General features: G+C 64.4%; 1 protein-coding gene across 5 annotated transcripts in view; it reads right to left on the bottom strand.

Annotated features, from left to right (window-relative positions):
* Positions 1–3,526: 3,526 nt before the first annotated feature.
* Positions 3,527–26,071, bottom strand: part of CD82 (CD82 molecule) — a 41,250-nt gene continuing 18,705 nt past the window's right edge. Inside the window, exons 2-10 of one of the 5 annotated variants that reach the window (XM_081274285.1) lie at positions 25,732–25,797; positions 19,466–19,548; positions 16,021–16,093; positions 12,962–13,086; positions 12,801–12,875; positions 5,962–6,063; positions 5,007–5,222; positions 4,768–4,822; positions 3,527–4,343 (exon numbers count right to left, since the gene is read on the bottom strand). In XM_081274285.1, the coding sequence (XP_081130411.1) occupies positions 4,294–4,343; positions 4,768–4,822; positions 5,007–5,222; positions 5,962–6,063; positions 12,801–12,875; positions 12,962–13,086; positions 16,021–16,093; positions 19,466–19,528 (759 nt within the window). In that variant the 5' untranslated portion in view covers positions 19,529–19,548; positions 25,732–25,797 and the 3' untranslated portion in view covers positions 3,527–4,293. Of the gene's footprint in view, positions 4,344–4,738; positions 4,823–5,006; positions 5,223–5,961; positions 6,064–12,800; positions 12,876–12,961; positions 13,087–16,020; positions 16,094–19,465; positions 19,549–19,898; positions 19,923–25,731; positions 25,798–26,071 lie in introns of those variants that run through there. The other 4 variants (XM_081274282.1, XM_081274281.1, XM_081274284.1 and 1 more) reach the window with 4 other exon arrangements.

The following is a 26,071-nucleotide window of genomic DNA, read 5'->3' as shown; positions in this document are numbered from 1 at the left end:
GCGGGGGACAGGCCATGGTCAGCGCCTCCATCCCCTTCCTGTGTGGCCTGCTGGCCGTCCATCCTTCCCATCCTGTGGAAGGAAGGGGCTCTGGGCCGGGGCTCCCACGGCCACCCTGGTCAGCAGTCGGTCAGCAGTTGGCAGGTGCCGGCTGCAGTGGGCAGGCGTGCGAGGTCCCTCTCTGCAGCGGAATGCAGGCCCCGGTGACAATGGGTGTGTCATCTCCTAAGAGCCTGGACTGCAACCCAGGAGGTGTCCTCTAAACATGCCCAGGACAGACGAGGCTGCGAACCTTAGTCCACAGGCTCAGAGGACCCTGCAGGATAGCCAGGCTCTGCTCTCTGTCCCTCTACAGGGAAGGACAGGGTGACAGCCCTAGGCTGGACGCCCTGGGGTTGTTAGTGTCCCCCACTCACCCTGCTGTCCTCAGTCTGGGGAGTGGCTCCTCTGGAAGACCCAGGGCTAGGAAATGGGCTGGGGTGGGCAGCTGGGGCATCCACCAGGCCAGCACATCATAGCTACCTGCAGCCATATTTTAGGGGGAGAGCGGTGGCTGTCCCCGGCTAGGAACAGACTCATCCCCAAGGCCTTGTATATGTGCGAGTGCGCCTGCCCTTTCAACCACATCCCCATCTGTCCATGCTAGTTATGGGAATTGCCAGATGCTTCTGTGCTGCTTGACGAAGACCCCCACCCTGGCCCTCAAGCTTCCCTTCCCACGGGTCAGCATCGGCCAGTCCCCCCACAGCCTGGCTTCCTGGACACGGCAGCTCCTCTCTGCAGGGCCCTGCTGAGTCAAGTTGCCCCCATGGGACCACTAGTGCCCATGTGCCCGTCCTCCACACAGCGTGTCCTCGACCTGGTGACCCTGTGTCCTGCAGAAGGCCAAGCAGCCACTCAGAGGGCTGGGCACCCTGAGAGGGCGGCCTGAAGGAGGGAAGCCCCAGGCAGAGGACCAGCTGTACCAGTGGACTTCAGGGATTGGAAAGATGGCCCTCCCCCCGCCCCTGCTCCCAGGCAGAATCCCACAGGCCTGGAGCGAAGGGAGGCCGGCCCTGGTCCTCCCCAGGAGGCTGGGATGAGGCCAGCAGGCCAGTGCTCCCTGCGACCAGAATCCAGGACAGGGGGCAGGAGAGGAGGCGGGTGGTGCTTGAAGCCAGAGATGTGGAGTCGAAGGCTGGCTCTGCCTCCCGGAGGTCAGTCCCCCGCGGGGTGGACGGGCCAGGGGACCAGCACACTGTCCTGAGCCCGGCCCCACGTCCTCTGTCCCAGGTCACACAGGGAATGTGGGTGGCACTCACTGAGCTCTTCCCCGCCCCCCAAGTGCACAGCCAAGGGGCCCAGGATGGGGGTCCCACGCCCACATGGCAGCCAGCCCGAGGGCGGACAGTGGTCACCCGGCTCTCCCGCTGCCCAGCCTCAGCAGCTCCTGCTCTGTGGCCAACACGGTGGCTGCCCCGGGGGTGCTCAGCCTCAGCGCCACCCGAAGCCCCCTTCCCCCCAGGGGGCCCCCACAGGGTGGAGGGGGAGAGACGGGGGAGGGGCCTCACCTGGGCTGTCCCCAGCTTGTGGGGCTGGAGCGACCCTGAGGGACATGCAGGCCGAGACCCCTGCCTGGAGCACCAGGCCCCTGCTGCTTCTCCCCAGGTGGCCGGGCCATCCCCGGGCAGCGCTGGTGGGCAGCACGCACCACCGTCCAAGCCCGGGCCATCCCTCCAGCCGCGGGACCCTGTGCCCCTGGGTCCCCACCCAGCACCACCCAGCGCTGCGCCCAATACCAGGGTCTCCTGCAGAGAGCTGGCGGGTGTGTGCTCCGCTGAGAGCGCTGAGACAGCAGAGCCCGGGACACATGTGACACTGGGACCGGGGTGACAGGCACACATGGCGCGCCACACAGCCCTGTCACAGGTGGGGTGCAGGGGCCTCCTTCATGCCCCGGGCCTCCCTCAGGCAGGGAGGGGCCCCCAGGGCTCCAGGGTCTCTCGCTGGGTCAGCCCTTCCCCCACCCCACAACTCCAAGTCAGCGGAGGCCCCAGAGCCTCCTTATCCCAGGATGAGGCCAGGGACCTCAAGCCCGCTGGTTCTGTTCACCGGGCCCTCTCCCTCCTGCAGACCCCAGGCAGGACCAGCACCCGGGTCCTCCATGGTCAGAGTGGGGGCTTATGAAGGGGACAGACCCCAGCCCCTTTCTGCAGGTGCTCCATGCTCTTGGCTGCCACAAGAGGGTGGTAGGTCTCGGGGCTGAGCAATCATGGCTGGGAGGGGCTCTGTCCTTTCTTTTTGGTACCAGGGATTGAACCCAGGTAACCACTAAGCCACATCCCAGCACCCCCTTTTTACAACTATTTTTATTTAGAGACAGGGTCTCACTAGGTTGCTTACAGTCTCACTGAGTTGCTGAGGCTGGCTTTGAACCTGTGATCCTCCTGCCTCAGCCTCCGGAGCCTCTGGGATGACAGGGGCACCTGGGCTAAGAAATGAGCATGGTGACCAGCTGGTGCTGTGAGCGTGGCCGTGGAGGTGGCTCTGTGCGCGGGGGCCCTTCCGCCCCCGCTGGGTGAGCAGCCTTGTGAGCAGCTCGCGGTCACCTCCTCCACGTGCACCTTCCCGCCGTCTGGTTTTAACGTTGATGTTTTAATATTGGACCTTCTCTGTGGGAGGCGGGTGTTAATGAAACCAGCCGATGGCCTCACTCAGGCCCGGCCTGGGGCAGGATGGTCGCCCAGGGAGGGTCCCGAGGTGAGGGGCCCCCACGGTGCTCAGGTCTCCCTCCTCCCGGCTGAGCCTGGGCCGGCCCTGGGCCTGTCTTGCAGGGGGTAGGTCCAGGAAAACGGGGAGGGATGCGTCCTCCTTTCTGGCCTGGACGCCCCCACCCCATCTTCTCTCTGGGGTGACGTCTTCCTGACTCCCGAGGACCGACAGCAAGATGAGTCAGAGTCCCTTCACCAGGCTGCAAAAAGGCCGGTTCCTTGTCCCCACCCTGGATCTGCCACACCAGAGCCCGCAGGTCCACAGGTGTCCACAGGTGTCCCCAGGGCGTGGGTGGCCAGATCCCGCTGTCACTGGGATCCTTGGCTGTGGCAGCGGCGCCCCCTGCTGGGACCTTCAGAAACGCCTCCAGTCATCCGCCCCTCAGGCTGGGGGCGTCCCATACCTGACAGGACCCCAGGGGGGAGAGGAAACAAGACACTGGGCAGGTGCCCTCCTCGCTGCCTGCCCGGCCTCCCCTGCCCACCTGCACGGGCGGCACCTCCCCATCGCAGGTCCTGAAGGCTGAGCCTCTGAACCCTCCGTGGCGCAGGACGCTGGGGGGACCCTCTGGGGGACCTGGCCCTGGTCTCAGAAGCAGGACCCGGGAGATGAGATCTAACCTGGCCCAAACGGACCTCCAGCACCTCAGCAGCCGGCCGCCAGCCAGGCCTGGCCCACTGCGGTCCTCGGGCACCAGCCTGTCCGCCCTGAGGGACAGTAGCAAGGTGTCCCCCACCTCACACCACTGCCCCGCCCCAGGAAGAAGCCTGGCACCGTGGGGTGGATTGTTACAAATCCTGTTTAATAGTCAGGCCTCAGAGTTTGAGAAAGTGTCACAGACGAGCCCACGGCCCTCCAGCTCCCGCCACAAGGCCCGGCTGGCCTGCCCGTGTCCAGTGGCAGAGGACAGCTGCCAAGAAAGGCCAGCCCCGCTCTGGGTCAGTCCCCGGACAGCTCAGGATCCGGGAGAAGGCAGGGCCCGCTCTGCCCAGTCCCCAGGCTCCTCCCCACCCAGACTGGCCAAGCGCTGCCCGAGCACGGCCTGCTGAGCCGGCTGCCCGCCTGGGACCGCGACAGGCCTGGGGAGGGGGAGGCCAACCTCCACCACTACCTTCAGTAAAATGTGAAAAACCACAGACATGAGCATCATCGTGGGGGAAAGTCGGCCACCCGGGGGACAGTCCTGGCGTCCCAGGGTGCCTGGTCCAACCTCCCCCGGTTTCTAACACACTGTCGTCCGTCTGACACACTCGGCCTGAGGGAGGCAGAGAGGCAGACTGGGGGCCACGGGAGCCTGTCACCGAGTTGCTAAGAGGCCCCCCCCAGCAAGAAGCAGAAGGCCAGAGCCCCCAGGGCTCAATCAGGAAGCAGAGAGGCAGCGAGGGGGGCCAGGCCCCACTCCCTGCCAGCCCAGGACAGGGGGCCTAGAGAGGGAGGTGGGGGGCAGAAGGAGCCAGGAGACCCCCAGGAGGCCTGAGCTCGGAGACCAGCAAGGAGGTGAGACAGCAGAGGCTTCAATACTTGGGGACCTTGCTGTAGTCTTCAGAATGGATGTGCCGGCACAGACAGATGGACAGCAGCATCCCCAGGAGCTGTGGATGAGAGGTGGAGGTCAGGGAGGGGTGGAGGCCAGGGAGGGGTGGAGGTCAGGGAGGGATGGAGGTCAGGGAGAGATGGAGGTCAGGGAGAGATGGAGGGCAGGGAGGGATGGAGGGCAGAGAGGGGGCCCACCAGGCACCCAGCACCCTACCCATTTTCCAGGTCAACCCCCATGTTTCCTCAGCCTGTGCCTCACAGCCACCCTGCAGGGCTGGAAAATGGTGAGGCCCAGAGAGGGACAGTGCCTTGGCTGAAGTCACAGAGCCAGGCAGGTCTCAGGCCAGAGCCTCTAGAAGCTCACGGCCGCTTGCCCCTCGGGCCTCAGCCTCGGGGAGGACATGGGCTGGGCAGAGATGAACCAGGAGGACCAAGCGGGGGAGGGACTGACCTCGATGACAGCGACGCCCAGGCACACACCCAGGATGATGGCGAGGTTCTCCTGCAGCCACGCCTGCACCCTCTCCATGCAGCCCTGTAGGGAGCACACGGCGTCACCTCTGGGCCTGCGCCACCAGGCCACCCACGCAGGTCCCCGAAGGAAGAACTTAACAAATCCGCAGGAATTGTTAAGTCGATGGCACGAATCAGTGACACCCAAGGACTGAGCGCAGCCGGGTGGCCCAGGCGCCCACCACAGGCATGGTGGCCGCACACACCTCCTTGTGCACAGGCCAGAGCTCGGGGTCGTTGCGGCCTCCGGGGCTGCTGGTGGTGCTGTTGGCCGGCGCCTGGCAGAAGCCCTTCTTCCGGGACAACGGGTCATCCTCGTCCCCGGTGGCCTGGCAGGAGCAGGGGAAGGTGAGCTCGGTGCGATTCATGAGATCCGCGTTGTCCGTCCAGTTGTGGAAGTCGACCCAGCCGCAGCACTTCACCTGGGCAGAGAGGGGACAGGTCCTTGTGACCACCGACCACCCGGGGCAGGCCACCCTCCCGCAGGGTGGAGCCTCTCCAAGCCAGACGCTCAGATCTGCCACTGAGAGGTCCCTGAGGTGCTAACAGCGGCTCACTAGGGTCCCTGGAGGGTCAAAGGCATGCCCAGGTGTCCAGTGACAGTCCCCAGCTGTCTCTGGGCCATCTCAGGGTGTTGAGGCCCAGACCAGCAGCCAATGGCCAGCAGGGGGCGTGCCAGGCACGCTGGGACGCGCAGGCAGCTTCGAGCTCCGCTGGATTTTTCCCACCGCAGGGGCCTGGGGGCCTCCTCTCCCGAAGAAAAGGGTGACACTATGGGGGAGGGGACACCGGTCTGCAGGGCTGGGCGACACCCACAGGCTCCTGCACCAGAGCAAAATGAAGCAGCCCTGCTTGGCCCTCCTAGGGCGCGGGGCAGGGACCTCCGGTCTGAGAACCTCGGATGCCAGCATCCTGCGCCCCAGCGCTGCCTCCCAGGCCACGCCCCCAGCAGGACCTCACGGGGCGGGGGTTGGGGGGGTGCCGGAGGGTGGGTGCGGGTGGGGGGGCGGCCAGGGAGGGGCCTGATCGGGAGCCCCCGCCTGCAATAGGTGCGCACCCACGCCAGGCCCAGGAGCGCGGTCAGGCGCACTCGCCGGGCAGAGTCCAGACCCCGCGCCCCGCACAGCGCCCCTCGCAGCGCCCCGCGGGCGCCGCCCTCACCTGCGCCTGCACGTAGTCCCAGGCCTCCTGCAGGCTGTCCTGGCCGCTGGCGTTGTAGGTCCGGATGAGCTTCCCCACCACGTCGCCCATCTCCTGCTTCAGCTGCAGAGGGAGCCGGGGTGACCGCGGGGTGGCCGTCAGATTTCCGGAAACCCGTGCCCGGCCGCGGCTCCCGCAACCGCAGACTGTCCCCACCGCCACACCCCCAAGAACCCCGGACGGCTCACTGCTCCAGTGTCCGCCCTTCCTGAACTACTTCCTGGCACTGCCTGGGGCCCGCTTGGTCAGTGCTGACCTCTTCCCCTGCCCTGTGGTCTACTTTGCCCGCAGTAGCCACATGGCCTTTTAAATGTGCATTTTCTCACGTCACTGCTAAAAAGCTTCCGGTGGCCTCTTCACACTCAGGGAAAAGGCCAGCGGCCTCTAAATGACCCAGGGGCCCTCCACCATTTGCCCCTGCTCTCCCCAGGCCTCTCTCAGTTCCCGCTCCGGTTACACAGGGCTCCTTGCTGTCTTTGCGCTGGGCACGCTCCTACCCCAGGGCCTTTGCACTTGTTCCCTGTGTGGAAAGCTCTTCCCTAGATGTTACTGTGGCTTGCTCCTCTGCTTCCTTTAGGGCTCTGCTAAATGTCACCTCCTCAGAAAGGCCTTCCTGAACCACTCAGGAAAGCATCGGCCCTTCCCCCACCCCTCCAGCCACCTCCCCCAATCTACTCGGGTAAGCGTGGGGTGGTTTTCTTCTGACGCGAAGGACTCAGTGACTTTCTGGGTCTCTCTCTCCTCTGCTGGAGTGTCACTGCATGGGGACAGGGTATCCTCACAAGAGTCCCAAGAGGCTAGAGCAAAGCCGGTCACAGAGTCCGCGGGTTGCGTGGTGGCCACTGTCCAGCCCGTGCATGACCACTGCCCTGGCCGGCACTGGCCACGCCCTCCCTGGGGACTTAGGGCGCAGGCGCTGCGGCACCTCACAGATCAGGGCGGGAGAGGAGGGGCTGGACCCACCTTCTTCCCCCAGGACGGCGCAGCCTCAGAAAAGGGCCCCGAGACCACGGGGCAGGCGCTCGGCCAGGGCAGCGTGGGACACAGCGTCCGCATCTGGCCTGTGCCGGTCCCCACCGTGGGCAGGAACTCGGGGTCCCTGGTGGCGTGGAGAGGAGCGGGTCTCGGCTAAACCCACGAGAAAACAGATTCACAAATCAGGCCGAGAGAGACCCCGGGACAAAGGTCCAGCTCCGGTGGCGGGGCCGGGGGCTGAGCTGTGGCCTTGTCAGGGCCCCGAGGGGGGCAGCAAAGGAGAGGAGGGGCAGGGTGCCCTCCACCAGCGGCCCCCAGCCAGGCCCTGAAGGCTCCTGTGGACCTTGCCCAGGGCCTTCCAGGGACCTGCTAAATGTCACCTCCTCAGAAGGCCTTCCTGAACCACTCAGGAAAGCATGGGCCCTTGCCCTCCCCTCCAGCCACCCTCAGTCACCCCTAGACAGGCTGACCGAGGTCACCTGCTGAGCCGAGGAGCCCTGCAGCAGGGACCCAGAGAGGCCACACACCCTTTCCTGGTGCCTGAGGACCAGGCTGGGGAGCTGGGACAGATCCTCAGGGGACGGGCCTCAGCAGGCTCCGTGGCTCTGGCTCCTCCTCTGCCCCTCTGAAGGACCCCAGGACATCAGTGCCCCCTCACTGAGGCGCTTAGCAGGGTTACAAAGCTTCCCTGTGGTGACCCTAACTGCACAGTGCAGGCCGGTGGCCCACACCTGTGGGCTCGGGAGGCTGAGGCAGGAGGATCTCCAGTTCAAAGCCAGCCTCAGCAACAGCGAGGTGCTTAGCAACTCCGTGAGACCCCGTCTCTAAGTAAAATACAAAATAGGGCTGGGACGGGGCTCAGGGGTGGAGTGGCCCTGAGTTCTATTCCTAGTACCAAAAAATGTACATTGCAGTCCAAGTGCAGGGGCAAGCAGTTTTCAGAGCATTATCTCAACTTAATCCTCACAGCCGACCTGTGGCCTAGGTATTGACCCTGTTTCCTCTTTAGGAACATACAGGAGACAAGCCCAGAGAGGTTAATTCACTTATCCAAGACCACACAGCCAACAGGTGAAAGATCTGGGGTTTGAGTTCAGGCTTGTCTGAAGCCCTATCAGGATGTAAGCCACATGGTGTCGCCTTGAAGAAGGTCAGAAAGTTTTATCCGGGACCCAGAGAAGCTAAGGGAGCATGCAGATCTTTGGTCAGTTTGTCCTCCGCAGCCCCCTGCTCCCCGAGGGGGGGGGGAGGTGGGGATCCCCGTGCATCCTGCAGACAGCCACCTCCCACATCCTCCGCCAGGCTCCTCCCCAGCCCCAGTCTATTTATACCCGTGGCCTCAGCGGGCTTCCCCGGCCAGCCAGCTGGGAGGTGATGGCGGGCAGGGCTGTGGTTTCCATGGAGACTCACACCATCCTGCAGCCCAGGGTGTGGCTGAGACCAGCCGGGCCACAGGGCGGGGCCCAGGTGGCCGCTAGTGCTCACCACACAGCTCAGGGCTGAGCCTTGGGACCCCAAGCCCAGGGGGGCTGTGCTGGGACCCAGGGACATCACCATGGCAACCAGGGTGAGGTGGAAACCAGCAGGAGCGGGGAGGGACCGGCCGCCTCACTCCGTCCTGCAGGGCTCTCTGCTGTTGCACCCTGTCCCTTGGCAGCCCGTGAGCCTGCTCCCAGCTGCTGCAGGCATGCCCAGGACCCGGCTGCCTTGAGCTGTCCTTGTCCCTCTCGCATAGCCAGTGGCCCCCACGGACCCTCTCTTTCTACTGACAGACTGAGACGAGGTCCTGAGCTTACCTCTGGGCACCCAAGAGAGGGCAAGGGCAAGTGACAGAGAGGGACACTGTGCTGGATCCAGCCAAGCCTGTAGCCTGCTCTGCCCTTCAGTAGGGTTCTGTCCCCCAGAAACCACAGTCCCGCCCGGGGGGCTGCAGGCCACAGCCCAGTGCAGAGTGGCCACGCAGGCCTCGTGTTTAAAATGACCAGGGGCTCCAGTCTCCTCGGCCTGCCACGGGGCATGGTGTCCTGGCCTCGCTCCAGGCCTTCAGAGGGTCTCTTTGCCCTGCTAACAGAGTCCCCTGGTGCAATGACCGGCACCCAGGTCTCCCAGGGGCCTCAAGCCAAGCAGTGAGCCCTTCAAGTCCCTGAGGGAGGCAGGGGTCCCGGGGCCAGGAGGCCGCCCAGGCCTCCGCCCCCTCCCATGTCCCAGGAGGGGGCCCCCTTGAGAGCAGCTGCAGCCCAGGACCACACCTGCTGACCCTGAGGGCCTGGCCAAGGCAGGCCACCACCTGGCGAGCCACTCACTGCCTCTGGCCGGGCGGGGACTGCTCCCCCGGAGGCTGGCTCTGATTTCCCTGTCACTTTTCAGAGGCGAAGCTGGCCAGACCCGGGAGCAGTGGCCCTGCCCGCCCAGCGCCCACCAGCACGGGCACCTGTCAGGAGCGCACCCGGCTTGGGCTCGCCGCCTCGCCAAGGTGTCCCCGGGTGCTCCCAGGGGCAAGGTGCTCCCATGTCCTGGCCACCTCTGCCTGGGGATGGACGGGGCCACTGCTGTGCCCACCTGAGTCTGTCCCGAAAGCCGGGCTTCAGCGCCCGCGACCAGCCGCCCAGAATTCAGCAGGGGCCACCGTCCCCAAGGCACTGCCAGCCCTGAGGACAGGGGCTGCGGAGCCACCCTCTCTGGAGGGGCCTCGGTGCCACCCTCCTGCTCCCTGCAGGGAAGGGACAGGCCACCTCCCTGCCGGGCTCAGCTGCTGCCCCTGGAGACCCGGCACCAGGGCCAGACCAGGCGTCCCCACACGGGGCAGGCAGCCCCCAGACCTGCTCTGTCCCTGGGGCGTCCGTGCCTGGCCGCTGGGGCTCGTGGACACCGGGACCCCGGGCTTCCTGGCGGGCGGGGGAGGGGAATCTGGGTCCCCGGAACCACAGAGCGCTCCCCTCCAGGCTCTTGGCCCCAGGCCCTGCTCCAGCCCCGACACTGTTCCTCCACAGCCAACCCACACAGGCCGCTGGGCAGTGAGCGACAGCCATTGTGCACACCAAGGGAGCACCCAGCACCCAGTGTGCCCAGTCCCTCCTCTGACCTCTGACCCACAGCTGTCAGGGAGGAGGAACAGAATCCAGACTGTCAGAGCTGGCAGTGGGCCTAGAGGTCACAGATGGCTCAGAGAGGCTTGGTAACTTGTCCAAAGTCACACAGCCATCACTGGCAGGACCTGTCCCAGAAGCCAGGGCCCCAAAACAGACCTGGACTCCGCCCACCAAGAGGAGGTGGGAGGAAGCTCAGATAAGGGGGCCGCCGGAGGACGTGCCTTCACCCCTGAATCCAGGTCCCCACACCAACAGGCCCAGCTGCCCGGCACCGAGCCCTTGGTTCCTATGGGTGGCAGCAAGCACTTGCCACCGCACTGTCCCCTCTGCCAGCGTCCTCGGCTCCACAGCACCGCCTGGTGCCCCCTGGGGCTCTGGCCCAGATTCTAGAAAGGGATGAGGGGGGACGTGTCCCACCCCAGAGTCACCCCCATCCACGATCCCGAGGGACCCGCGTGGAAAGGCCCAGGAACCCTTCCTGCCCGTCGGCGTCCCGGCTGCCACCTGGGGAGTGACAACTGCTATTTTGGGGGGGCTTTGAAAGGACATTATTTTTTAAACTTCAGAATCGCAGGTTGGAGACCGGGGCCTACGTCACGGCTGACACTTGACTAGGACATGGAGCCCAGAGAGCTTGAATGAGTCACCCGGGGACACAGAGAAGTGCCACCGTCTGCGGGTGTGGCCTCCCCCTTGGGTGAAAAAGGAGCCCAGGAGGAGACTCGGGCCCCCAGGACCACAGTGGCCGCTGGGAAGGGTGGGAAGGGCGGAGGCGGCCTGCAGACCCGGGCAGGGGGTTCCAGGCGACCCCTGCCTGCCCAGGAGCCCGGGAAAGCTGTCCCTGGACCCAGCAAGCCCGCCCCAGCTGGGCCTCTCTGCAGGGTGAACAGGCGGTGCCGTGTGGCCTCCGCGGGATCCACAAGGTGCTGGGAAGAGAGAATGACCCCCTTCCAGCCCGGGGACGGGGGACCACAGAGTTCCCCCGGCAGAGCCAGACACGTTCCCGGCTTCCAGAAAGGCAGGGCCCACTGCCCGCAGGGCCAGGAGGTGCGAGGCATGGACCTGGGTGGTGGGAGGCCGAGGAGGGGACCGCGGGTACAGAGGACAGGCCCAGGCAGGCGGACCTGGCTCTCACGCTCGCCCTACCCTGGGGCTGTGGGCGCCCAGGACGCTCAGCTCCTGGACCCGGCAGGGACTTCACCAGCCGTGGGGCCTGGGCGCACGGCGAGGCCGGCCTGGGACCGGGGGTCAGGCTGGGACTCTGCACTGGCCACCTTGCACTGTGACCAGGGCCCAACCACCGGGCCTCTAGTCCTCGGCTTCTTGGAGTGCAGAGGTGGTGGGTGTGCCCCGTGCCCGGTGACAAGCCCAGCTCCTGGCAGGTGCTCACCCCGGTGCCATCTTTATTGGCACGAATCCCGGGGTGACAGGGCAGACTGCCCGAGACCCCGCAGAGGCCCTCAGCCTCCGAACTGCAGGAGCCACTTCTCCGGGGCCTGGTCCTGCCAACCTGATGGTAGTGTACCGGGGGCTGGGCCCCAGAGGGGACCTGACCCTTAACCCTGTGCTGGGAAAGGAGTGTCTCTCCTGACCACAGGCTTCCTGTCCAAGAGCCACGTAAGCACTCTTTGGTGTAGCGGATCCACTATTTCCTCTTTTGCCCTGGCTGCCAGGAAGCTCAGTGCTCAAGCCAGCCCTCCGCTGTGAACGTCCCTCAGCCTGGATCTCAGACACAGTGGTTTCCTCCTGGGGTAGGCTTCCACCTCATTTTGACTTTAGCCATCCTGGGCCTATGTTGGGAGACTGCTCCAGTTCTCCTGGGGAGCAGCTTGGGTACGGGTCAGAAATAAGTAGAGCAGATTCACCCCAGAAGTGCCCAGTGACCGCGTGGCCAGCAGGAACTCAGCCCAGGTTCTGCGACGTACTCCTGTGTGAGCTTTGGCAAGTTGCTCAACCTCTCTGTGCCTCCCCTGCCACTTCTGAATGTACGGATATTAATGCCCGTGGTCTCGTAGGACTGCTGTGAGGGATAACTAACACAGAGCGCCCAGCTGACCCCTGGCGCACCGTGTGTGGGGGTCCCTGGGGGATGCGGTCCTGATGTCGTCCCTGCTGCCCATCTCTGAGCACCTGCTGCCCCATCTGTCAAAATAAACCACCCTGCAGAACTGTTGCTAGGACCAGGTGGTAAAGCTTCCAGAAGAAACCACGGCACACAGTAGGTGCTCTGCCTGCGGCCACTGTGACGGTTGTAATTCCCCACAGCCACTCCTAGCTCTGTTCTGAAGGCTCAGCCTCCCATGAAACCACGGGTGCCTTTGTCCCCGAGTGTGGACACGTCTGTTGGAAGGTTTCCCTTTCTGAGTAAAAGAATGGCCCTAGCTGCCACTGCCCCCTTCGCTTCTGGCCACAGCAGAGCAGATGCTATGCCTGGTGCTGTGGCAGCCATTCTGTGACTGTGAGGTAGGGCACACACCACGCCACAGGCCGGCTGGGGGCTTTCCAAGATGGCCTCCAGGTCTTCAGCACCCGGGGCCTCGGGTCTCCTTACTGTCCCTGTTTGGCTGACGGTGAGTCAGGCCCGGGTGAGGCGCAGCACAGCCAGGCAGACCGAGCAGTGGTGCCCCTCGGGCCACCCCAGGGCCCGGGGTCGGTCTTGACCCCTGAAGGCCTCCCGTCCACCCACCTGGGGACCCAGGCCCTGGGGCCCTGCAGCCCGTGAGGGCGGGCACTTACCTGGCCCACGTTGAAGTAGAAGAGGGTCCCGGCGGCCACCTGGGCGATGAGGATCAGGAGGAGGAAGGCAAAGTACTGGGGACAGAGGGGAGCGGTCAGCGGCGGCCCAGCTGCCCCACCCACCCCGGTCAGCAGCTCGCAGCGGGCGGGGCCGCACTCACCAGCCCCAGCAAGCAGCGGACCTCGTTGACAGCACCCAGGCAGCCCAGGAAGCCCATGAGCATGGTGACCACGCCCACGCCCACGAAGACGAAGGCGCCCGTCTTGAGGAAGCCGGACGAGGTTTCTAGGAGGGAGGGGAAGGCATCCACTCACCAGGAGCAAGACCACAGAGGATAGAACCGGCGGCCCAGGGGCAGCTCGTCCAGCTCCGCTCCCCCACCCCTTCTTTGGAGCCAGGGGGCTGGGTCACCCGACAAGGAACTGGCTCCCACCCCCGCTGGAGCCGCCTCCCTGGATAAGCCGCGTCCCCACCTAAAACTGCAGCCCTGCGCCCGGATCCAGCCCCACCTGCAGCCCTGCTGTACTTTTTTCCTGGGCCTTCTCAGGATCAAGCCTACTCTGTATCTTACTGCTTCTGCTCACTCACTATCTGCCCCTGCCCCCAGCCCAAGAAAGCAGGCGGCGGGAGGCAGGGGCTTGGCTCTGTTCCTGCTGAGCCCCCAGCTGGCAGGACAGTGGTTTGGCACAAAAGTGCCCCACGAACGTCTGTGGGATTAGTAAGCAGCGGGCACTGGGTCTGCAGAGGCCAGGGTCATGACGACTCCCTTCCTGCCCACTGGCCTCGCTTCAGGGGCTTTCCACCCGCCGTTTCCGCTCTGACCCCAGCCTGTCCCGCAGGCACTAGGCTGGCCACTTCAGAGAGGGAAACCGAGGTTCAGAGAGGCCCCCTGGCCAGGGCCAGAGCAGGGACTGGGAACAGGGACACCGGGCACTCGTGCTGCCCCGCAGACGAGGATGTCCAGGAGGCAGGGGAGGGCCGAGGCCCGGGACCAGCACACTGTCCATCAGTGCCCAGGAGAGGGCCAGGGACCGGCACTTCTGTCCCCCAGCTGCCTGGGGAGATGCCCCACCTTGGCCCCTGACCGTCCCTAGGAATGATGCCCGGCGGGGGTTGGGCAGGAGGCCGCTCAGCTCCTGGTCACAGACAGAAGGTTCTGGACCCCAGGGGCAGCCCGGGCAGCACCGACCTCAGGGTGCAGGGCAGGGCTGCCCCCCGCCTGTGAGCCCGGCTCCCCGCAGCCCTCGGGTTGGCAGGCGGCTGTCCACGTGGACGGGGACGGGGGCCCAGGTCCCCACACTTCCTCCTGGTGACAACTGCCAGGGAGAACGAGGCTGGCGTGGCCCGAAGGCCACCCTGTCCCCCTGCGGAGCCTGGGTGAGTCCACACCGTGGGTGTCTGGGGTGACCTGGGCTCCGGCCAGCCAAGGCCGCGAGGAGGCTGCAGGGGGCAGGGCCGGGGTCCTCCCCGGAGGGCGGCGGGGTGCAGGGTCTCCGTCCCTAGAACCTCATGTGACACAGCCCCATGCTCAAGCAGGGTCCTGGCCACCCGGGGCCCGGGCACCGACTCAGGACGGACAGGAGTGCACGCTGGGGGCACCTGCCCACAGGGGACCCGCAGGGTGGGAGCAGATGGCCCCGGGTGACCGTGAGGCCAGGTGGACCCCAGGTCTTCTCTGGTGAAAGCCCTGACTTGGGCCCGGAGCAGAGCCAGGTGTGCAGGGGTTCGGGGGCTTCACCTCCTAGTTCCCTTGCCTGCTGGCTGTGTGCCCTTGGACAAGTTACTTCCCCTTTCTGTGCTTTGATGTGTTCCATAAAATGGGGCTGGCCCAGCCCCCGGACTCCAGTGAGGATTCTACCAGGTAAGAAAAGAACCGGGTCAGGCAGGCCCAGCAGGCGGAGGTCGGGAGCTCGGGTTCCCGTTCTGACCCTCTCTGGCCGGTGACTCCTGGCGATACCCCCGCCCCGCCCCCGCAGGCTCAGTTTACCCCAGTGTCCACTGACTGGGTCAGCAGATTCCGATTCCTGCTTCTGACCCTGGCACCCCCAGGAGTCCCAGGTGGGTGGAGAGTGTTTAAGTGACATGAACACCCAGGGTGCCACCAAAGCGATCAGGTCTCTGGTGTTGATCAACACACCTGCAGCCCAGGTCTGGCCAGGCCCGGGCAGGTGCCCAGAGGGCAGAAATGCAGGCGGGTCTCCAGACTTTGCCCTGGGGCTGGGCGCCGATGGGTGTGGGCAGAGCGGGGAGCAGGGAGCCTGGGCAGGTCAGGCCAGGAGGGTGTGTCCCCCAGGGCTGGGGCAGGGGCCTGTGGCAGGAAACCAGCCCGGATCCCCACAGGAGGCCCCGGGTCCTACTGGCTGTGGCCAGAGGCGGACTACGCTGTCCCCATCTCCTGGGGGAAGCCTGGCTCCCAGGCCCAGGTGACAGGTGTGGCCCCTGGTCACTGCTCTGACCTGGAGCTACTTAGATCAAGCAGCTGTTCAGGCCAGAGTCCAAACTGGCCGCCTGGGCGGCTGCTGGGAGGGGAATGCCCAAGGCCACAGGCACAAGAAGGGCACCCAAGAGTCCCCAAGAGGCAGCCAGCAAGCCCCGGGGTCTTTGGCCAGGTGACGCGGCCTGGGGCGCTTTCCCTCTGGCCTCTGGGGACTTGGGCTTCCAGGGCGCACCTGGCCAGTCTGAATGCCAAGCCTGCCCGGGGCTGAGTGGCCTGCAGCCAGCAGCTGACCTCTCTGAGCTGCTCCTCCGTTTGAAGGCAGGTGGGGGTGAGCTGAGGCGGGTCATCTCACCCAGCACTGGACACGGAGGGAGTGGCCGCGGTCACCCTGCAGGGGCCCTTCCTCCCCTGCACGCCCAAAGCACCCAGCAAGTGCCCGGCTCGGCAGGCGCTTCGTGAGCACCGAGGGCCCCTGTGGACTCTTCCTGCGGCTCCCTGACCTGCCGCCCTCATTTTGCTGGACCGGTCAACGCAGGGACAGAGAACCCCAGAGGCTCCCCTGCGGCCAGGGTGGAGGGAAGGGACCGGAAACCAGGCTCCCTTGTGTCCCCTTCTCTCCAGACAGCAGCCGCTCCTCTGTCCTCCTGGAGGCCCTGCGGGGGAACCCTGGGCACCTCGGTGACCACATCCCCGAGGGCGGCTGGAGGAGGGACAGACTGGGCCCAAGCACCCAGGGGAGCAGCCCTGCTGGGTGGCCCCCGACTCCCGGGGACGCTCCTTACGCAGGACTGAGACAAAGCTGCTCCTGTCGGCCAGGATCCACACGCCGAAGCCCAGGATGACCGCACCCAGGATCTGGAAGGACAAGGGGCAGTTAATAGGGGACCCGAGAGGGTAGGGGGACAGGGCCCTGCCCAGCTGCCCAGGGTCCAGGGGAGGAAGGGTGGGGGCACCAAGGCTGCCACCTCCTCCTGCCCTGCCCAGGGGTGCCAAGATGGCCAGACCCCAGCAACACAGACGCAAGACCACAGACTGGGGGCGTCCCTGCCTGCAGCCAGCCACCTGCGGTCATGCTGAACCCACAGGGCAGCCTCCTGGCCTTTCCCGGTCCTTCCACTCCACTCCAGCCCGACTCAGGCCCTGGAGGTGCCCAAAGGGCTTCTCTAGCTGGCCTGTAGCTCCCCGGGTCAGGGCCAGGGGACAGGACTCTGTAGCCAGGTGGCCCTACTCACCAGGCACTGGAAGGTGGGGGATGAATGCGCCCAGCCTGACTACAAAGGCAGGCCAGGAGGGAGATGACGAGGGGTGGAAAGAGCACGCTGGACCCAGGGCTCCCTGCCTCGGGCCCCTCCTCTGGGGTGACGTCCCCAATCTGACCTCAACCCTGCAGGTGGAGTCCCACAGGCGGATGAGGTAGGAGACACCCCTGAGCCTGGGCAGAGGCCCAGGTCCCTTGAGGAGGGGGTGGCCTATGTCACTGTGCCTGGGGCCTGCTGGACCCCTGGCAGGTGACCTACCTGGAGGGTCCTCCGTCTCACCAACCCCGGTTCCCCCCTCAGCGCCATCCATGACCAAAGGTCAGGACCAGCGGCTGCCCCAGGCCCCCAGCAGCCTGTTCCATTCTTAGTAAAGACCAGAGCCAGGGCCGGGCAGGGCCGGGCAGGGCCGGGCGCAGAATGCCAGGGCACCCAGAGCACGCCGGGCCGCGGCAGTGGTTTTTTAAAATAATGCAAAAAAAAAGAAAGAAAGAAGAGAAACCTACATGCGAGCCGTCGCGTTTTGAGACAAGCCTTGACACCGTCCCTGTGGGGACCCTTCCTTCTGCTTCAGGCTGCAGGACAGGACGGCGTCCTGCGTGGGCCTCCCCTGGGCAGCCGGGTCCCAGCACCACACGGAAACCAAGGCTGGTGACTGCGATGGTGTCGGGGGCCACCTATGTGCCCCCAGGGGTGCCCTCACCTTCCTGCTATTGCCATTTTATACACGGGGACGCCGAGGCCCAGCTTCACCTCTTGGGGACTGGAAGCCAGAGGGTGGCAGTCTGGGGATCTGCCCCTGGGATCTGTCTCTGGGGACGGCAGGTGGCTAGGACACTGCAGAGGGGAAGGGTCCCCGGAGGTGGGCTCACAAGAGCTGCCAAAATTTGTGGGAAGTTGGGGACCTGGCCCCAGGAGTCCTGCTCACCTGCCCTGGGGTAGGGCCTGGGGGTCCCCAGCCTCACCCATGCAGGGGCACTCGGGGGGCAGGCAGGAGGGGGAACGGCCCCTCCTAAAAGAGAGTGGGGGACAAGGCAGACCCCTCCCCGAAACCCAACCCTGGTGGATGAACCCCAGGGCTGCCGCTCCCGCCTGGTCCCCGGCCGCTGTGCAGGTGGATGGCCGCAGGCTGGCCGTCAGGTGTGGCCAGCGCAGCCACAGGCCGCAGGACGGCCAGGAGGGAGAGCAGGCCGGGCAGGCGGCCTCCCGGGCCCCTCCTGTGAGCCGGGCCTGGCACCGTGGGCCACGCTCCGTTCACCAGCCCCGCCCCAGTCTGCGGACCAGGCCCAGGGGGAGGGGACACGGCTCCTCCCTGGACTGGCCAGCGCTGGCCTCCCGGGAGTTTGCCAGGGCGCTTGGCGTCAGGAGGGAGCTCGGGCAAGAGTGTGTGGGGCGCAGGTGAGCGTGGCGAGCCTGCAGGGGGACAGCCATCTCCAGGTCACAGGGCCCCCCCGACCCTCCCAGCGGGGACGAGAGGGCAGCAGCGTCCTTCCCAGGAAGGTGCCCATGGCGCCCTGGAGGCCCCTCCGCCACTCCCCCAGCCGTGCTGCTCCTCCTGACACGGGGACCCCCCAGCACTGACCCCCACGAGGCCAGGTGCCTGCGGCCTGTGCGTGTCCCCACCCTGCCCTCTGCGGTCTCACTGTCCACCAGCGTCATCATGGGACTCTGCCCAGCGTCCCCATAGCCTCTGCCCCAGTGGGTGACACTCAGCGGAGTTCAGTACAGAGGCCCAGGGGCCCGGGGGCCCAGGGACTGGTTCCAGGAACCCCTAGGATTTCAGAACCCGAGGCTCAGGTCCCTGTATAAATGGCATCATGTTTGCATGTGACGACACGCGTCCCACCGGACGTGTCCCCCCCCCAGATTCCTCACAATGCTTGGTGACGACGCAGAGGCCAGGGGAGTGGCCGCTGCACCGCACGTTTTGTCAATGTGGCGAGTTAAAGTCGGTGCCTGTCCCTGCAGACGGCTATTTGGAACAAGGTCCCCTCTGTAGCTGGCTGGACCCACAGGTGCAGAGCCCCGGAGGCAGAGTGACAACCTGCTGCAGAGTGACAAAGGCACAGCAGGTGTCACCTCCCTCCTGAGGGGTCACCTGGGCCAGCAGTAAGGCCTCACCCTGCCGGTGCCCTGGGGGTGTGGGAGGAGGCCGAGGCCAGTCCCCAGAGCTGTGCCCACAGATTTTCCTGTCTGAGGCCACCGGGGGTCTAGGATGGTGACAGGCAGGACACCTTGGCCAAGGCTGCCCTGAACCCAAGCCCTGCCCCGGCGAGGCCAGAGCCCAGACCCTGCGGCCTGGGGACAGCACCAGAGCTGTCCCACCCTGGCCTGTGGCCCTTCCAGGGAGAGCTCGCCAGGCAGTGGCCTCCCAGAGGCCTGGCCAGCCCCGTGGGACTGACCCCCTGGTGGGGGAGACCCGGCCAGGACAAACCAGAGCCCAGGCCACTCTGGGGCCTCGAAGGCCCCTCCAGGCCCAGCCCCAGATGGCCCCCCAGGCTCTCATCTGGGCAGACAGATGCCCAGCTGAGGGGAACTGGTGGCCAGCCAGGGGAACTGGGGACACAGGTGTGTGTCCACTGCAGCCAGGAGGACTCCCCTGGGAGCTCAGGGAGGCTGCCCTGTTGGGGTCAGTGTCAGGGGGCCCCGGGAGCCGGAGTCCTCACAGGCAGGCTCTGCACCCGGCCCAGGCCAGGGCGCCGTGGGGATGGACCCAGGGGATGCCAAGGGGCTTCTGCCCACAGCCCCTGAGGAGGAGGGGGCACCCGGGTTTTCCCAGCACAGGAGAGGGACCGGCACTTCACCAGAGGGCCAGCTGGCCACAGCCCTTCCAGCCCCGCCCACTCCCCTGAGGACTGTCCTCGACCCCAGCAGTCACCCCCAAGGTGCCCGTGACCCATGCCCCCGCGGGGTCTCAGCCTGGGTGGCCTGGGGGACCCCCCTGCCGGGTTGTGGTGGCCAAGGTACTTACGAAGAACAGCAGGTTGAAGAGGAAGAGGAAGTACTTGGTGACTTTGATGCAGGCCGCCCCCATCCTTCAGGTCCCAGAGTCGCCTGGAGAGAGGACAGAGCAGGCAGGTCAGGGAGGGGCCGGGCTGGGGTGGGGGGAGCCAGCACTGTCCCCTCCAGCCCTGGCCACCTCATCCGCCCTGAGGAAGCCACTGACCCTGTCCCTGCTTTATGGAACACTGGGGCCCAGAAGGGCTGGGTGACAGGCCCAAAGCCACACAGCTAGAAGCGTGGTCCCCTGGGCAGTGTCGGCCCTGGACGCTGGGCAGTGAGGGCCTGGGGACGCCACTCCACAGCATGGGAGGCCTCTCCTCCATGGCCCCGGGCCTGGAGCTCGTCTGGGTAAAGCCAGAGGCCAGGGGGTCAGCCACCCACTGAGGACCCGGAGCAGAGACCTGTAGCTCGTCCCTCTGCCCTGCAGACTCCCTCCAGGACGAGCACCTGGGGCTCTGAGGTCAGCTAAGGCCACAGGGTCCTGGCTTCTCAGAAAGGGGGCTGAGAGACCCCCCCCAACCCCAAGGGAATAAACGGGCACCGAATGTCCAACGGATCCAGAAAACAGAACAAAAGACCATTCTCTCGCCCCGTGGTAAGATCCAGACAGTGCCCAGCAGCTGCGCCTCCTGCCTGCGGTAAATGTTTTTTAAACAAAACTGGCCACCGAGTGGACCGTGCTCTGTGGCCTGCTGTCGGCATGTCACAGGACACAGTCTCGATGCCGACAAAACGTCCTCCTGTAACGCGACTTCACAGGCGGCACCGAGTCATCCTGCCGGCCAGGACCTGCTGTTAACATTTTGGGGTTGCCAACTCCCCTAGAAACCCACATGTAGGAAGCATGTTGCCAACATCCCTGGGGGTTCACGGACCCCATGAAACCCCCTGAGAAATCCCAATGACCACAGGCTGGAGCCCCAGATCTGGAGAGGCCACAAAGGGGCATCTGATCCTCTAAGACGGGACACGCAGGTTATTTCCAAGTTCCCCGTCGTCACCCAGGGTGATGGAATCTGTGCCTCCACACAAAAGGATCCCCCGAGAGGGGACCGGAGGGACGGGGAAGCGGGCTGCCCTCCCTCCTCCCTGAGCCAGGCAGCCTGGGGGGCGGGGGAGCAGTGCCCAGCAGCTGGGTCTGGACAGCTGGCCTGGGACAGCTGCACAGGCAGAGCTGGGAGGGGGCAGGGCAAGGCCACCAAGCCCAGTTGTGCTCCAGCTGCCCCTGGAGGGGAGGGGCGGGCCACGGGGCACAGGGACAGGAGGGGGAGCTGGCTCTGTCCCTTCTGAGCCTCTCCATCATGCAGGTCCCAGCCCTCTCTGCCTTCAACAGTGTCCTGTCCTCCTTGTCAAGTCTAGCCTCCATGTCACGCAACTGCCCTGACTGGGGGTTGGGGACAGGCTGAGGAACAGAGCTCCCTGCCTCCCAAGAGCTTCGGTTTGTCCTTGTTGGCTGCACAGCGGCTCTTTATAGGGGACAGGTCTGAGCACCCCAGAAAGCAAGGAGAACAGGCCGCCCGGGGGATAGAGAGCGCCGTCCCCAGCGGCAGAAACATCAGGAGGACTCAGGGCTGCATGGGAAGGTGGCAGATGGCCTGAAGCCTCCAGGGACCCGGGCCTGGGGGCTGCAGGGGAGTGGCCGGGGCAGGCCCGCTGGCCTTAGCAAGTGGCCCGCAGCCTTCCCGAGAGGAGAGGCCAGGACTCCCCCACATCAGGTCAGCCAGAGAGCTGCGCTGCCCAGCCCAGGCCCGGCAGGGGAAGGCCCGCGGGATGCGACACAAGGAGGGCCATTGTGTTCCCTCCCCGGCCCCCAGCCCAGCGCCTGGCGTGGCCCCGGCCTCAGAACCTGCCAGAACAGAAAGGGCAGAAGACAGCCCCTCTCCGGAGCAAGGCTTGCTCCTTCCCACCAGGGACCTGCTTTGTCTCGGCTTGGCTGGCCTCTTCCTAGGACGCGGGGACATGGGGCATGCTCAAAGGACAACCTGGCACAGGTCCAAGCAGCCCAGATAGGGCCCCACTTCCCGGGGGAACTTGGTCTGCGGCACCTCTGGTTCCCGTGAAATTGGAAGAGGGTGGCCGCGGCCCTTCAGCACCCGGCCTCAGGCCCCGCTGATGATTCAGAGTGTCCAGCAAGGGCTGTGACAGTGACCGCGCTCGGGCCGGACAGGCGGGTCTCCAAGCAGCCTTGCAGGGAGCGGGGACTCAGGAAATGGCAACTTTAACACAGCAGACATGGGGGCGCGTGGAGGAGCGGCTGCAGGGAGGGGCCGCCGTTCCCTTGGATCCTCACAACCAGCCCTGAAGGGGGCTTCATCCCTGGGGACCTGAGGCTCCCACAGGCTAGTGACCTGCCTGCCCAAGGGCTGAGGTGCTGGGTCCAGAGTCCAAGCTGCTTCCTCCGGGAAGTGCCCCCGCTGGGCGGAGCTGAGGACATAGGGCTCTGTGGGGACGGCATGGTCCCTGGTCCAGCTAGCCACTGGGTATCAAGGGGATAGCTCAGCGGGGCTCTGGTTTGTCAGGCCACGCCCAAGGCAGGCTTTGGGGCTGGTGTCCCCTGGAATTCCGACCCAGGCACCTCTGCGGGGCACTCAGTCACTCACACGAATTGTAGGAGGCGTTAGCTGAGCCCTGCAGCGACCTGCGGGCTCAGGGGCAAAGAGGGTGCCCAAGGCCACCAATATGTGCACTGCCAAGGACAGCGCCCAGAACCCTGGTCCCCACCCCAAGCCAGAGGCCAAGGGTCTCCATGTCGAAACGAGAGCCAGAAGGCCCTGGACCGCAGGCAGCTCAGGTGATTGGAATGAGCCTGGAGGCAACCTGAGACTCCTGGGGCGGGGGGCAGCGGGCGCAGGAGGCCAAGGTCTAGGACGCGTCCTTCGGCTCCACAGGTGTAGAGTGTTTCTCCTCACAGTAACCGGGAGCAGGAGGGGAAGGACATTCTACACCCTGAAGATGAGACCGTCCTCCAAGACCAGGGGGCAGCTCAGCAACGGCAGGGGACACACCCAGGTTGCCCCATGATGGAGTGTGGCACCTACTTCAGAGAGCCCCCAGCCACCACCAAGCCCGACGGAGAGCCTGAAGCTGGATGCTGAGGGCCCAGGCTGAGTCCCACCTGGGCCTCCCACACTGAGGGGTGGCCTCTGCCTTTGGTCCAGGTGGGGGGTGGAGCCTCTGGACAAAGCCAGCCCCTTCCTGTCCCTTGAGCAGCTTGCAAGCTATGCAGAGATTTTACTTTTTGTTTGCAGGCGGGCACCAGGGATTGATGTCAGGGGCACTCGACCCCTGGGCCCCAGCCCCAGCCATATTTCGTATTTTATTTAGAGACAGGGGCTCACTGAGTTGCTTAGCACCTCACCTTTGCTGAGGCTGCTTTGAACTCCTGATCCTCCTGCCTCAGCCTCCCCAGCCCTGCTGGGATGACAGGTGTGGGCCACTGAGCCAGGCCAGACTTTACATTTTTTGAATATAAATACTTTAAAGATTAAAAGGACATTTAGTTCATGGAAATGACATGAAATGCTGATTTTTGCCCCATAAACAAAGGCTTTTGGCCGCAGCCATACCTCCCAGCCTAAGACTGACCAACTGGCCTTTTACAGGAAAGCCTGCAGCCCTGGCATAGGGCCTCTAGGTCCAAGCCAGGGTCAGTAAGAGGCAGCGAGGGTAAGGACACCATAAGCGTGGGGTCTCGGGGAGACAGGAACAGCAGGCCAGGTGGCAGGAACTGACGGCTACTTAGAGAATATGCAGGGTCCCCATCAAGCGTTGGAATCCCGGCTCTGCAGTCACACAGCCCCTGGGAAGGGACTTCCTGGGTCTCCTCTCCTCCCTGTGGACTGGGCACCTCCCGCACCCTGTCACTTCCTGCTGTAGGGGCAGTGAGGAGCCCGTGAGCAGAGCAGGCTCAGCTGCCTGGGTACTTACAGAAACGAGCGCTGAGCATCGCGTTTGCAGATGAAATCAAGCAAACAGAAGCTCCCGGGGCTGTGCACTCATCTGCACTCCGGGCCTCCTGCGAGGTGCGCTAAATACCCTGACACCCAAGGGAATGCAAGCGCATCTTAGGGAAGGTTCTGGAACATCATGGAGCGCCGGTCAGCTCCACAGAAGGTCAGTGGGGCAACTACAATTTAAATCGACCAAAGGTATCATTTTATGCCAAGCCACTGTACAGTGAAATCATTTTGCTAATATCTTACTAACTCCTACAGAGGCTCCTACTCTGGCCGGGCTGGTCTCCACCACACCGCATCCCCTGGCCCCCGACACACGCTGGCTAAGGGCTTCCTTCTCAAGGGGCCATTACTGGAGCACTCCTAGAGTAAGCCCCAGCATCCCACGGCCCGGGCTGGATACACGGATCCTGTCACCTCCTAGTTGTGTAACCTTAGACAAGTGACTTAATCTCACAGAGCCTCACTTTACTCATCTGCAAAAGGAGGAAGAGAAAATATATTTTGCAAAATTTTCCAGACACTAAATTAGATAATTGGGTAAGGCCCAGCGTGACGGGCGGTCAACAGTTCTTCGGTTGCACAGTCACTTCCTGCTCTGTTCATCTCCCCCGTGGACGGTGAAGCCTTGAGGGGGAGATGAGGTGCCCTTCATGAGATCAAAGTAGGTGCCCAACTGTATTGCCTAACAAAAGGATGGATGGGTGGATGGATGGATGGATGGGTGGATGGATGGGTGGGTGGATGGGTGGATGGATGGGTGGATGGATGGATGGATGGGTGGATGGATGGATGGGTGGATGGATGGGTGGATGGATGGATGGATGGGTGGATGGATGGGTGGATGGATGGATGGGTGGATGGATGGGTGGATGGGTGGATGGGTGGATGGGTGGATGGATGGATGGGTGAATGGATGGGTGGATAAATGGATGGATGGGTGGATGGATGGATGGATGGGTAGATGGATGGATGGATGGGTGGATGGATGGACGGGTGGATGGATGGATGAATGGAAGGGTGGATGGATGGGTGGATGGATGTATGGATGGATGGGTGGATGGATGGGTGGATGGATGGATGGATGGATGGATGGAAGGGTGGATGGATGGGTGGATGGATGGGTGGGTGGATGGGTGGATGGATGGATGGATGGATGGACAGATGGACGGGTGGGTGGATGGATGGGTGGATGGATGGGTGGATGGACAGATGGATGGATGGGTGGATGGATGGATGGGTGGATGGATGGATGGATGGATGGATGGATGGATGGAAGGGTGGATGGATGGGTGGATGGGTAGATGGATGGGTGGATGGATGGACGGATGGACGGGTGGATGGATGGATGGGTGGATGGATGGACGGATGGGTGGATGGATGGGTGGGTGGATGGATGGGTGGATGGATGGGTGGATGGATGGATGGATGGATGGATGGATGGACGGGTGGATGGATGGATGGGTGAATGGGTGGATGGATGGGTGGATGGATAGAAGGGTGGATGGGAAATGGTAGGATGGATGGGCAGATGGGTGGATAGATGGGTAAATAGTAGAATGGAGGTGAGATGGTGGGTGAGTGGAAGGATAGTTGGATAGAGAGACTGGTGAATAGATGGGTGAATAGACAGAAAGATGGACAGGATGGATGGATGGATAAATGGGTGAATGGATGGTTAGATGGGTGGGTGAATATAGCAGGATAGACAGATGATAGATGGGTGAATGGTGGAACAAATGGATGGATGGATTGGTGAATAGACAGAAAGATGGACAGAAGGACAGACTGATGGGTAGGTGGCTGGGGGCAGGAGGGGTAAGGAAAAGAACACCAGGATTTTAAATGCTTAGCTACCTGGAGGGGGTCTGAGACCCACGGTCCCTGAGTCGGCTGAGACAGTTTGCAGGTCTCTTCTGTCCCCGCCCACGGGGTGTGGCAGGCGGCATGTGGGGTGCGTACCCAGAGCTGAAGCAGGGCCTGCTGCCGAGCCCTCCCACCTGCCCTGGAGCCCCTGGTGCAGGGAGGGCTGGGAAGGCTGGACCTTGGGAGACCCCTCTGCTCTGCCCCCACCTGTGAGTCTGCACTGTAAAGGCCTGGCTTGTCCCTCAGCTGGGCAGAGGGAGGACCTGGAGATCACTGAGCAGCCCTGGGGAGAACCAGGGCCGTGGGGACCCCAGCAACCCTAGGCCCAGAGATGGGTGTGGGTCCTTCCCTGCTCCCAAAGGACACCAGCATGTGACCGTGCATAGGTGACAGCCCTCCGTCCTCTGCTCACCTTTCCAGTGACGGGTTTGGACCAGGGCAGTGTTTTTCAGAAGACGAGTCTCGGACGACGGCTGTGCTGGGAAGAACAAAGATGGCGCTGTCACCTGGCCCCGAGCGGCAGGCACCCTCCCTGAGAGCCGCGTCCATTAGACCAGTGACGTCCTGAGATGCCCAGCACCCGGCACCCCGCACCCGGATGGAGCCTCTCCCAAACCACAGGGAAACCCTTTCACTTAACAGCTCCTCACAGGGTGCGGGACACACCTTAGGAAATGCGGGCTCCACAGCCAAGGAGGTCCCTGGGGCCGCACACCCGCCCACGTGGAGGCTTCAGAGGCCCCTCCCCCCAC

The sequence above is a fragment of the Spermophilus citellus genome (assembly GCF_964194105.1).
Source record: "Spermophilus citellus genome assembly, chromosome: 2".
NCBI lineage: Eukaryota > Metazoa > Chordata > Mammalia > Rodentia > Sciuridae > Spermophilus > Spermophilus citellus.
The sequence above is the reverse complement of the archived record's forward strand: the minus strand, read 5'-3'. Positions and strand labels throughout refer to the sequence as shown.